This window comes from Hypomesus nipponensis, chromosome 6, assembly GCF_054491055.1.
Source record: "Hypomesus nipponensis isolate SF chromosome 6, ASM5449105v1, whole genome shotgun sequence".
NCBI classification, from domain to species: domain Eukaryota; kingdom Metazoa; phylum Chordata; class Actinopteri; order Osmeriformes; family Osmeridae; genus Hypomesus; species Hypomesus nipponensis.
In genome coordinates, this window is record NC_140366.1 from 8,944,806 (window position 1) to 8,957,500 (window position 12,695).

Below are 12,695 nucleotides of genomic sequence, written 5' to 3' on the forward strand. Positions count from 1 at the left end.
TCTCTCTCTCTCTCTCTCTCTCTCTGTCTGTCTGTCTGTCTGTCTGTCTGTCTGTCTGTCTGTCTCTGTCTCTGTCTCTGTCTCTGTCTCTGTCTCTGTCTCTGTCTCTGTCTCTGTCTCTGTCTCTGTCTCTGTCTCTGTCTCTGTCTCTCTCTCTCTCTCTCTCTGTCTCTCTCTCTCTCTCTCTCTCTCTCTCTCTCTCTCTGTCTCTCTTTGTCTCTCTGTCTCTCTATCTCTCTGTCTCTGTATCTCTCTCTCTCTCTCTCTTTGTCTCTCTGTCTCTCTCTCTCTCTCTCTCTCTCTTTGTCTCTCTTTTTCTTTGTCTCTTTCGCTCTCTCTCTTTCTATTTTGGTCTCTGTCTCTCTTTTTTCTCTGTCCACCCCATCTGTCTAACTCCACATACCAGTGTGAATCCTTTTTTTTCTGCGCCTGTGTTAGGTGCCAGTGAATGTTGTTGGGGTTGAGTGATTGAATGAGCATACACTCACTTTATCTCCTCTGGGTACCTGATGATGCACCTTCCAAACACACCAACCCAACCTAACTAGAGCCCCCCCCCCAAACCAGCCCCCCACACCCCACCCCACACACACATACATTTCTTCCCTGCACACCCGCCCCAGTGACATCACAAGCAGCATTATTTAACAGGCACCTGGGAACCCATTCATCATTTAATTAAAAGCGTCTGAAAGGGATCTGAGGCCTAATGAGATTAGCTTTAATTATTGATGCCACGCCCGACACACACACTCGCACACAGAAAAAAATGAAACACTCTGAAACAGACAGACAGGCAAATGTGATCTCTCTCTCTTTTCCTCTACCTCTCCCCGTCCCTCTCGAACACTCCCTATCTTTCTTTCTCTCTCTCTCTCTCTCTCTCTCTCTCTCTCTCTCTCTCTCTCTCTCTCTCTCTCTCTCTCTCTCTCTCTCTCTCTCTCTCTCTCTCTCTCTCTCTCTCTCTCTCTCTCTCTCTCTCTCACACACACACACACGCACACACACACACATACACACACCCCATTGATTTCCCTTCAGTGTTATATGTGGTTGGGGTGGGGGCCGGGGTGCAGTGGTAGGGGACTGGGTGGGGGTGAGGGAGCTGTGGTTGGGGTGGGGGGTGCAGCAGGCAGGGAGGAGAGGCGGAGGGTTTGGCCGGTGTCGTGTTTCCCTCAGGTCCGACACAGAAGCACTCGCTGTTCTAGTCCAAGTACTCTCTCATACTCTCAAATGCTTCCATGGCGGCCCTGGAAGGATCATGCAACTCCCTTCAAGAGTACTTCCCAACTCCACACTTCCTATACCACTAAAGTATCTCCACATTAACATCTATACCACTAAAGTATCTCCACATTAACATCTATACCACTAAAGTATCTCCACATTAACATCTATACCACTAAAGTATCTCCACATTAACATCTATACCACTAAAGTATCTCCACATTAACATCTATACCACTAAAGTATCTCCACATTAACATCTATACCACTAAAGTATCTCCACATTAATTAACATCTATACCACTAAAGTATCTCCACATTAACATCTATACCACTAAAGTATCTCCACATTAACATCTATACCACTAAAGTATCTCCACATTAACATCTATACCATTAAAGTATCTCCACATTAACATCTATACCACTAAAGTATCTCCACATTAACATCTATACCACTAAAGTATCTCCACATTAACATCTATACCACTAAAGTATCTCCACATTAACATCTATACCTCTAAAGTATCTCCACATTAACATCTATACCACTAAAGTATCTCCACACTAACATCTATACCACCAGTATCTTCACATTAACATCCATACCACTAGAGCATCTTCACACTAACCTTATTTCCACATGGACAGAGACAAACGGAGAGCCAACCCCTCTGAATGTTGTTGTTCCCACAAGTCTGTTTTCACAATGCTTTGTGCACCCGGCACATAGTATATGGTCTCAGGGTCTGTGGAGAGGAGAGGCCCTGTCTTCGGCCATTGAGATTAACTCGACACTGTTTTAATAAATTAAATAATAATGGCATAATTCATCTCAAAAACCATGCTGATAATGTTTAATGTATTTGTGGGTGTGTGTGCATGTGTGCATGCGTTTGTGTGTGCATGCGTGTGTGTGTGTGCATGCGTGTGTGTGTGTGTGTGTGCATGGCTCAGTCGAACAAGGCAGCCAGAGCAGGTTTAGTTTCCCTCAGTTGTTTTTTTAATCACTCTCATCAGATTAGCTGAACAGGGCCAGTCTAGGCCAAACACTCTACAATTAACATCCTAAAACACACATACCTGCACACACCTATAAACACACACACACGGTTTACACACACATACACACACACACACACACACACACACACACACACACACAGAGACACACACATGTCCGTCAGTGACTTTTCATTTGTCCCAATGGAGTAAAGCTGCATTACTGCATGTCTTTTAATACCCCACTTCTGAACCAAGAGACTACACAGAGACAGTCTGAATGAAAGGTAAAGAGACCACCATAGATGTCTGTAATTAACAGCTTGAAGCACACACATGTGCACACACACACGTGCACACATAGCTGCACACACCTAGGCCTACACACCTGTACACACACACATTCGCAGATACAAGCACACATGCTCGCACACATTCATATATACACACACACACACACACACAGTTACAGACACACACCTCACACAGTTACAGACACACACACACCTCACACACTTACAAATACACACACACACACACACATGCTCCTTAATATACTAGTGTTCACCTATAGCTTTTTCCATTCATTTCAAATATCCCACCCAGTATTTGCTTTTATTAGTGTTATATACATGTCTTTATTAAGCATGACAATTTAATATATAAAGTGATAGATACTTTGCTGTAACCTATTGATTTTCACCTGGGTGGCATTGTGGGAAACGTCTTCCGCAGCACACAGACAACCAGAGCTGCGCTGACCCCCATAGCTCCATAGCACTGTCCCTTAGGAGCCACATCCTCCCTGCCGTCCACCTCCACAGAAGGGCCCCTCTGCTGGATGCTGTGTCCCACTGGCCCCCTCGGCGTGGCCTACATGTGGGGAAGGTGGGGTGACGGGGAACACTGGTTCTAATTTTAGCTGGCCGCCCCACCCCTGCTTTGTCTCTGTCTCCCTCCCGGGGCCCAGGGTCCTTTCTGGAGCAGCTCAGGAAGAGGACGAGGGGAAAAGTCCTGTTATTCGAGATGGTAGACTCAGAATGTCGGGCCTAGGGTGTGCGCCTGTGTGTGTGTTTGCTGTGTGTTTATGTGTCCTCGGGGTGCGTGGCGACGTGAAGCCTGATGCGTGTCGGCGAGACGCGGGAAAGACGTACAAAGCACATCACTCTGTGTGTGCGGCGTCAAATGGCGGGTGGGTGTTTTCTGTGCAGGTTCTGGTTTGTTTGTTTGCTTGTTTGTGCGTGCCTCGCACTTCACCACGCCTCCTCTCTACACACTCAACCTGTTCTTCTCTTTATTTTTCCTGCACTTCTTTTTTCGTTTTCTTTCACGACTTCCTACTACACCTGAAAAAGGGGCATTTTTTGAGGTATAAAGAAAGGGATAGTTTTACACCTCCCTCAGGCAGGGGGAAACTAGGGATGGGGGGGAAGGGGCGGAGGAGGAGGGCACAATGTATTTTACATGAAAGGAAGGGGATTGGGTTACCACGGCGATAACGACTCATACAAATGGGTCCGGGAGCCTCAAGCAGTGGGACAGGTAACCAGGGGACCGTGTGTGTGTGTGTGTGTGTGTGTGTGCACGGGTGTGTGTTTGTACGTGCGCATAAATGTGCGCTATGTACAGATAGAGAAATGTGAAGAGAGATGGGCTGTGTGTTAGGATGTCTCTCTCTCTCTCTCTCTCTCTCTCTCTCTCTGTGTGTTGTGGTTAGGGCACATTGGTCACCCTCTGTAACAATTATTATATGGGTTGGCTCAATGACCACAGGTGTGTGTGAGTGTGTGTGAGTGGGTGAGGTGTGCATTTCAGTGGGTGAGCAGGGCACCCTTTGTTGTTTTGTGGTCGCTTTCTTTGATCTTTTCACTATTATCAGCATTACCGTACTAATCGGATTATATCTGACAAACTACAGCACCATTCAACGCTCCTGGGTACAGTGTGTGTGTGTGTGTTTGAGCGGTGTGTGTTACCATACCTAGTATTGTAGTGAATAGGGGAAGCAGTAGGAAACCATATGAAACCAAAAACATCCTCCTGAAATTCACGATTGGAACTTTTTGAGTTCTCTCTCTGTACTTCGCACCAAGTGAGTTGGCGACCACCTCCACTGCATGTCCCCTCTGTGCCTCCTCCTCTCTGTCGCCGAGGGAGGTGCTGTCGCCGCTATACCCCAGGAACAAAAGTTGTCTCGAGAGCCTCTTTGACGAGAAAGAGAGAGAGAGAGAGAGAGGGGTGCCCTCGAAAACGGGAAGAAGAAAAAAGGACAGGACCAATTCTCTCGCTAAGCCGCCTGATGTACTGCCGCTTTTTCTCGTTTAATTTTGCGCCCGAGCAAGCTGCCACTGGCCTCTTGTTATTTTTTCGTTTTTTACTTCGACCGGCGTGTTTTCGGACACCTCCCCCTGTGCCTTCTCCGTTTGCTGTGAAAATATTTCGACGGGGATGTTTATGGGCGACCCCCCCCCCACGCTAGAAGGGGTCCTGGCTAATAATAAAGTGCTTGAGTTGTCAAGCGATTCGGTGACGCCCTAATCTGTTCTGACAGCTAGTCCTCCCTGCATCACCACCACTGTCCCCTCTCCTCCCCCCCACACACACACACACACATGCACTCACACACGCACACACATACATAGTCCATCAATCAGAAGCTTTATTGGGAGCGGGGCAGTGTGAAGGGGGGGGGGGGGGACAGTGGGACAGGGGGTGCATGCTGTCACTATGGTGACAGAGCTAAAGGTGGCCTGCCCTCGGTTGGGGAGTGTGGCCCAGTTCCAACCCCATCACCAGGCCCCTTCACCCCGGCCCCTGCCCACCCTCCTGCCAGGGGTCCCAGAACACCAGAAAGACATCAGGGAAGCAGCTCCACCAAGCTCCCAGGCTGAGTTTGCCAAGTGGTCAGTGTGTGTGTGTGGGGTGTGAATGTGTGTGTCCTGGGGTGGGGGGGGTTGGCACCTAGGCTGGTCTGATAGAGAAAGAGTGCCCTCTTGAGTCGAGGGCAGCAGCAGATCCTGTGGACAGTGTGTGGGTTCAGCCCGTCTCATCTCCTCCCTCCAGCCGCTCCTGTGCTGTACATCACCGGGGGGTTCTGGGAGGCACGCTCCACTGTGTCTCCCTATCTCCTCTCAGGGTTCCTGTTGGGTTGTTCTGTGGGCGACTGTGAAGCTCTTCGGTTGTGAAGCAACACGCAAATACGTCCGGTGAAGTGAGTGATTGTGTGCGCTTGGTTTGGACGCACTGACATTCCCTGACCTCGCACGGCGGTCGCGACCAATCAAATTGGAGTCCCTCCCTTAAACGCTAGCCCAACCCCCCCCCCCCCCCCCGCGCACTTCCGGCCAGCTACACGCCACATCTGATACACACGTGTACCCCTTGTGTTTCTAATTACCACATATTACTCTGTGCCATGTGTGTGTGTGTGTGTGTGTGTGTGTGAAGGGGGGAGATGGGGTAAATGGCATAGTGTGAAGTTTATGGTCTAGCTAGCCTGCGCTTTTACTACACTTCTACTGCCAGCTTTTCAAGACGACACCAGGACACAGTCAACAGTCGTGCAAAGTCTTCACTGATTCGAACTCTTTGGTCAGATGATACGTTTGGGATTTGATTTGAGGGACAAGTGATGTGAATGAGGAACCAGCATACTGGTATGGTGAGTGAGTTGAGAGATGTGAGGTCATGTTTACAGGACGGTTTCTCTATGCTTCTCTCTGGATCATAGCAGTGTGGGGTTTTTTTTTTTACTGAGCGTGCCCTGAAACACATGGGTCTGTGGTCTGAGTGACAGCAGGGTGCTGGACTGAAGAGAGAAAGAAAGAGAGACAGAGACAGAGAGAGAGAGAGAGAGAGAGAGAGAGAGAGAGAGAGAGAGGGGGGGAGAGAGAGAGAGAGAGGGAGGGGGGAGAGAGAGAGAGAGAGAGAGAGAGAGAGAGAGAGAGAGAGAGAGTGAGAGAGGGAGGGGGAGGAGTGGGAGGAGACTGAGAGAAGGAAGAGCTGCGAGGAGAAGTGCTCCTCATTATCGTAGCAGGGGCAGACAAGAGCTGTTCACTCACAGAGAAAGAGAGAGAGTAAGAACATATAGCTTAGAGAGAACAGAGAGAGAGATAGAGAGAGAGAGAGAGAGAGAGAGAGAGAGAGAGAGAGAGAGAGAGAGAAAGCAGAGAGTGAAAGCAGAGAGAGAGGACGATTGAGGGTATAAGTACAGTGGGTTATTGACATCTCCCTCACCTACCATAAAACAGTCCTGCCGCTACCTGTCTGGGCACAGACTTGCAAAACCGAGAGATCAAAACCGAGAGATCAAGAGAGAACGACACCGTGTCACACCTTTTCTTCTAAAGAACCCCCCCCCCCCCCCAGAAAGATCGGCTAAGTCCAAAAAGAAAAAAATCCCTGTTTGAACCAGAGACAGGGAGAAAGAGAGAGCTAGAGGGAGTGACAAGGGGTCTCGTATCTGTGTGAGCTGTGTTTCCACGGGCACTCACTTGGATTCCTATTGTTTCCTTTACTGTGCGGATCTGCTTGTCTTTGACGACATGGCTGCGTTGTAAGGTGAGACCATATATCTTTTTCCATTTTTCTCCCCTCTTTCTATCTTGTTTTTTTTAAGAACAGAAGGGAATTTGTGTAAAAAAAAAAAAAAAAAAAATGAAGGACAACGGATACTTAAGTTACTTGAAGGGTTTACTTTGTACTGAGTTTATCCACTTGACCCTGGGATATTATCAAGATTGAGTGCATATACTACTGTATATACTGTGTACTGTATATTCTTTCTGTTCATTGATGTAAGATGGTTTTGCTGTCTGTCACTGATAACAAACCACGGTTCCTAAAGTCTGATTTTTGTTCTGAGATGGTAGAATGATGGTAGTTTTTTTTATTTATTTAATGGTGTAGTAGGCCCATTTCAACGGTTCCTTTATTGTTTTATTTCATCTACTTACATTTACATTAATTGTAAGCATTGGTATAAAACATCTCAACAGTGACAACAAAATGTGATAATAAAATCTGCTTATTGATAATTAATTCATTGCTAATGCATCTGGTTGAATATTTAGTGCAAAATAAATATGCCCATATTTATAGGTAGACTATTACTCCAAAAACTAGTTTTAAATCACATTATTATATTTTTCATTATGCTCTGTGCTGATAATATACAGAAAGGTCTGTCTTATATTTAACTGCGCTCTGACAAATTTTACAATAATAGGTCAATTTCTTATAAATTCTAATATATATCATATTCAGATATATTCTACTCCTTTCAGGCCGTTGTTCTGGAAATGCTTTTCACAGTTTTATCCAAATAGATTTGATCAAGAACCCAATTTTTGGAATTTATTTAAGAAAATCATGAATATTGAAGCTAAGGAACTACAGGATTGTGTGTGGGAGTGCTTCATGTGTGTGTGTGTAAGTGCTTCATGTGGGTGTGTGTAAGTGCTTCATGTGTGTGTGTAAGTGCTTCATGTGGGTGTGTGTAAGTGCTTCATGTGGGTGTGTGTAAGTGCTTCATGTGTGTGTGTGTAAGTGCTTCATGTGGGTGTGTGTGTGTGTGTGTGTGTCCGCTGTGTGTCTGTACGTGTGCCGTATCAAATGACTTGTTGCAGATGGGTTAGGTTATTACCAAAAACACACAGCACTATTCTTCTCTGTCTTTCACAGCATCCCTTTATCCTTCCTGTAAAAGATTTGCACAGTTTGGCCACAATTGTACGAACCGCAGAATACAATAAACAACCCTAAACATGTTCTACGGTTGTCGTAAAATTGCATTACAAAACTAAACTCCACCACTGCAAGAGTGTCACCACAAAAGCAACACTGAACTGAAGTTCCTCTGCTCACAGTTGCTCACCTTTTCACTAAACATTTACAGAAGGCCACACTCACCAGCAGAGCAGGGCTACGGAAAGGGTTGAGCTCACACGTTAACATGTCATATCCATAACAGAAATCAAAAACAGAAAACAGACCATCTTTCTTTGTTATCGACCCAACCATTGCATTGTAACTCTGTTGATAGAGAGACCTACACACACCCCTGAGCAGCCTCTGCCCCCAGCCTGCTCACTCTCCCATGCAGTCACCTGGCCAACAGGGTCAAAGGTCACCTATTTAAGCTGCTCGGATGACACAAATGGGTCCTTCAGGCATCGTTGCCACCTATGAGGTTGTTTTGAGGGCTTGTTTTGTATCGCTAGAGGGGACATATTTTGAACAGGAGTGGCGTTGAAGTCGATCCATGTAGGTGCTGGAAGGCCACGACACGCAGCCTGTTTTAGGCCCAAAAAACTCTTCCTGTTCCGTTTCACAACCTCAACATGTTTTGTAAAACGGAACCGTTCATCTAAGCGTCACAGTGGTGTTGTTTGGAGTGATGACCACATTGTAATGATGTTTTGTTGACCTAATTATTGTTGCTCTATCCTCCAACTATGTCACCAAGCAGTGTATTTTTCTTTTTTTTTATAAAGTCAGTGTTTTTTTTATTTCAGGTCAAAGTTAGCAAGTCAGGGGTGGTTTTCTAGACAGAGAGCTAGATGATACCGCTTACTGATACTGAATCACAGAGGGAGGAGGAGAAATGGATATGGGTCCCTCATATCGGGAGATTGAAGGTAGGGGTGAAGGTGACAGATTGTATTGATGGATTGCAGGCTATGATCCTTTTTGGGTCAAATAGCACACTGCTATCGATTTTAAGGGTCTGTTGACATTCCAGAAGGACTTGAATTGGCCTTCTGAGTGAAGCTTGGACACTCCTCCTGTTGGTACTTTGAATGTGAAGCTCCTACAGTATCAAGGAAGTGGCAACCCTGACATTAAAGTGGCGTGTGAGTGTGTGTGTGCGCAGGCGTATGAGTGTGTGTGTGCGCAGGCGTGTGAGTGTGTGTGTGCGCAGGCGTGTGAGTGTGTGTGTGCGCAGGCGTGTGAGTGTGAGTGTGCGCAGGCGTGTGAGTGTGTGTGTGCGCAGGCGTGTGTAAGGTGAGCCATACATGGGGCACCAGGTGACCTTTGAACTATTTTTTAAACAGCTAAGTGCTGCTTCTTATTCGCTCTCAGCGGGATACTCTAATCAGAACCATAACGGCGCCAACGCACACACACAAACACACACACTCTCTCACACACACGCACCCTCACAGACACGCGCATTCACATGAACACACACACACTTGTAAATGCTCCAGTTTCTCCAGACAAACTTAGCGGCCAGAAGGTGCTAACCATATGTGAAGCTACATGCTTTTTCTCAAAGAGTGTGTGTTACCTTGACAACGTGACATTGTCCTCTACATGTGGGTGTTTGCAAGGCTGTGTTTGTGCCTATCAAAGTGCGGTATGCACGTCCGGAATATGTGTATGTCTGTATGAATGAATGTGGATCTCTCGGTGTGTGTCTGTGTGTCTGTGGTTTGCGAATGTGGATCTGTTTGTGTGTGTGTGTGTGTACGTGTGTGTGTGTGTGTGTGTGTGTGTGTGTAGTTGGCACCTCACGCGTGTCCTACACCCCTCTGGTGTGTTTACTTAGTGATTACTCAGCAGCTGGTCCACATTCCCCCTCCCCGCCCACATTTACTGTTCTAATGAGTTCCTGTCCTGTCTCCGCATACCCTCACACATCCTGCACACATGAAACAAGTGTGTGTGTGTGTGTGTACGTGTGTAAGATACGCCATCACGTGTGTATTCTGGGATCTTGGAAAATCTATAGTGCAGTTTCATATTGATTGGAGCAGGTTAGCAATACATTAGCAGTCATGGATTCCACATATAATTTCACATCAGATCTCAGCATTGGTTCGTAGGTCGGAATCTGTCCTCGTTATTGACTGACATCAACAATTACGGAACACATTAGCCAGTAAGACTGGATTTGAGGGGGCCCTGTTTGACCCTTTTAGGGACTCTGTGTTCTGACCTGACATGACCCCAGGGTGACTTTTGATATTCCTACAGGCTGGAAGATGAAGGGGTCAGCGCCAAAGGTCAAGTAGGGTCGCGGGTGAAGAGAGAAAGTTTCCATCTGTCGTTTTAAAGACACAGTTAGCGGATATACCGTGTCAAATTGACTTTTATGAACGTTGATGGTCCCGTCTCTGAAAAGTGTAGACTGGTAGATCAGGTGTGTGTGGTTGTATGAAACTGCGTGTTGGTATGGAACTCTTCGCAGTCGGGTACCACAGCATATATGTTTCTCATATTTGGACAAGTCCTCTAAACAATGTAGTATATTGTATTGTGTGTGTGTGTGTGTGTGTCAGTGGAGGTTTCTTCTCATTCCCTGTGCTCTCTCCACAGGTGAAGAAGTCACACAGCGACTCTCATGTTTCAGACCCCTCCAACGTCAGGTAAGAACATCCTAAATGTGTGTATGTGTGTGTGTGTGTGTTTGTGTGCGTTACTGGAGATAGTGGTGAGGATGAGGTTTCATTGCAGTTGGGAGCTATGATGAGGTCATCAACACACACACACACACACACACTAATGACCACACTTCATGGCCATATCATTGGAATTGGCAACATAACAAAAAAACAAAAACATAATTCTGTTTTTCACATCACTGCTTGTCATCACTGCAAGTGATGTGGAAAGCAGAAAACAGAATCTTCTGGATTGAAGGCTCATTTGAGGTTTTCTCCCACTCTTGTTTTCTTGCTTGTGCACTGCCATTATTGTTCAGCTGTAGATGATAGCTAAGACAAGCAGACTGCATGTGCTCACTGAGGCACTGGGTAGGACATCTCATTCCATCTCCCTTTCCTAGACTCTGGTCTCTCTACATCTTTCTCTCCTCTCCCTCATCTCTCTCCCTCTCTCTCTCTTTTTCAAGCTCTTATTCTATCGTTCTCTCTCCCCCAGTCTCTATCTTCCTCTCCCCTTCTCTCTTTCTCTCTTTGGTGAAAGCCTGTGTTTATGCCTGTCATTCAGTCGGAGGGTTGAAGTCATGTGCAAAGATGCTATCTTCCTGTAGTGTTCGCATGGCTTATCTCCAAACCACTACTAGGCCTACACACACACACACACACACACACACACACAGACACACACACACACAGTGGTGTGACGGCAAGCCCATTTGTTTTAGGATCCAAGATGCAGCTCTAACTTTCATACCCTCCAAAAGCATGACTGATCTGCGGGTTGGGAAAGAAATGGTGCACACGCACAAACGCTCGCACACACAGACACACAGTCACACAAGCACACGCACACACTTACTTGCCCACTTCAACGTTCGAAACATCGTTTTTCTGCTGACGTGCGTTTCGATGTGCGTCTGTCGGCATGCGGTGACAATCTGCACAGGGCTGTGCGTGCGTACAGCCCACACGTGTGTAGGTACTGCAGACTGTGTGTGTGTGTTTGCCCTCATTGTGGGTGTGTAGGAGTGTCGGAGTGTAGGACCGCTGGTGTTGGGCGATTCGGCGGGAGCCAAGAGAACAAGGAAAGGGTGTTTCGTGATGTTGGATCATTCATAATAGTCATGTCTGTCTTTGTCTGTGTCCGTGTATTGTGTGCGTGTGTGTGTGCCCGTGTGTGTATGTGTGTGGGTGTGTTCCTCAGGTCTATGGAAATGCAGGACCTAGCCAGTCCTCATGACCGTGTGGGTGGAGGAGACTCAACAGGCTCCAAACTGGACAAGGCCCTGACTGTCTCCTCCATTACTACCAACGGAACTGGAGGTGAGAGAGAGAGAGAGAGAGAGAGAGAGAGAGAGAGAGGGGGGGGAGGGGGATAGAGGGGGAGAGATCAAAAGAGTGACTGAAAGAGAGAGGAGTGGGTGAAGAGTGAGTGACAGAGAGAGGAGAGGGAGGAGGAAGTGACAAACTAAGACAATAGGGGAGGACGAGGAGAGAGAGAAACAGAGGACAGAAAGAGAGGAGAGAGAGGGGAGAGATACGGATGCAGAGTAAGAGAGAGTAATGTGTTTTCTTTTTTTTTTTGTCATTTTGGAAAATCATCAGGAAACTTTTTTTTTGTTTTCAGTTGAAGGATTTAGAGACTTTGAAAGGGGCTGTACACACACACACACACACACACTCAAGCTTGAATGTGTACTTGACTAAATCATCAGAGAATGTGTGTAAACATAGAGTAAAGCACTTCTCCTCACCCCCACTGACCACTTGGCTGGGACACTGCTGTGTGTGTTTGTGTGTGCGTGTGCATGTGTGCGTGTGTTTGAGACCAGAGCCCACTGGAAACTATTTCCTCCAGAAGAGCATCAAAGCATCACTGCTCTCTCAGATGTCAACACATAGTGACATAGTGGTCCTTGTCCTTCTGCTCCCCTGCCCCCTCTCTGTCTCTCTCTCTCTCTCTCTCTCTCTCTCTCTCTCTCTCTCTCTCTCTCTCTCTGAGATGTTCCATCATGAGATGAAAGGGAGAGGGGGGATTCATTGAGAGAGGAGTGGAGGGACAGGGTGGGAGAGAGGAGG

At 46.8% G+C, this 12,695-nt stretch overlaps 1 protein-coding gene across 12 annotated transcripts in view; it reads left to right on the plus strand.

The window, feature by feature from the left end:
- The window catches only part of eya4 (EYA transcriptional coactivator and phosphatase 4), a 35,781-nt gene that overhangs the window by 8,630 nt on the left and 14,456 nt on the right, over positions 1–12,695 (plus strand). For 7 of the 12 annotated variants that reach the window (XM_084700714.1, XM_084700713.1, XM_084700712.1 and 4 more), the window contains exons 3-4: positions 10,552–10,601; positions 11,821–11,939. In XM_084700714.1, coding sequence (XP_084556840.1) covers positions 10,552–10,601; positions 11,821–11,939 — 169 coding nt within the window. Of the gene's footprint in view, positions 1–6,265; positions 6,790–10,551; positions 10,602–11,820; positions 11,940–12,695 lie in introns of those variants that run through there. The other 5 variants (XM_084700719.1, XM_084700721.1, XM_084700722.1 and 2 more) reach the window with 3 other exon arrangements.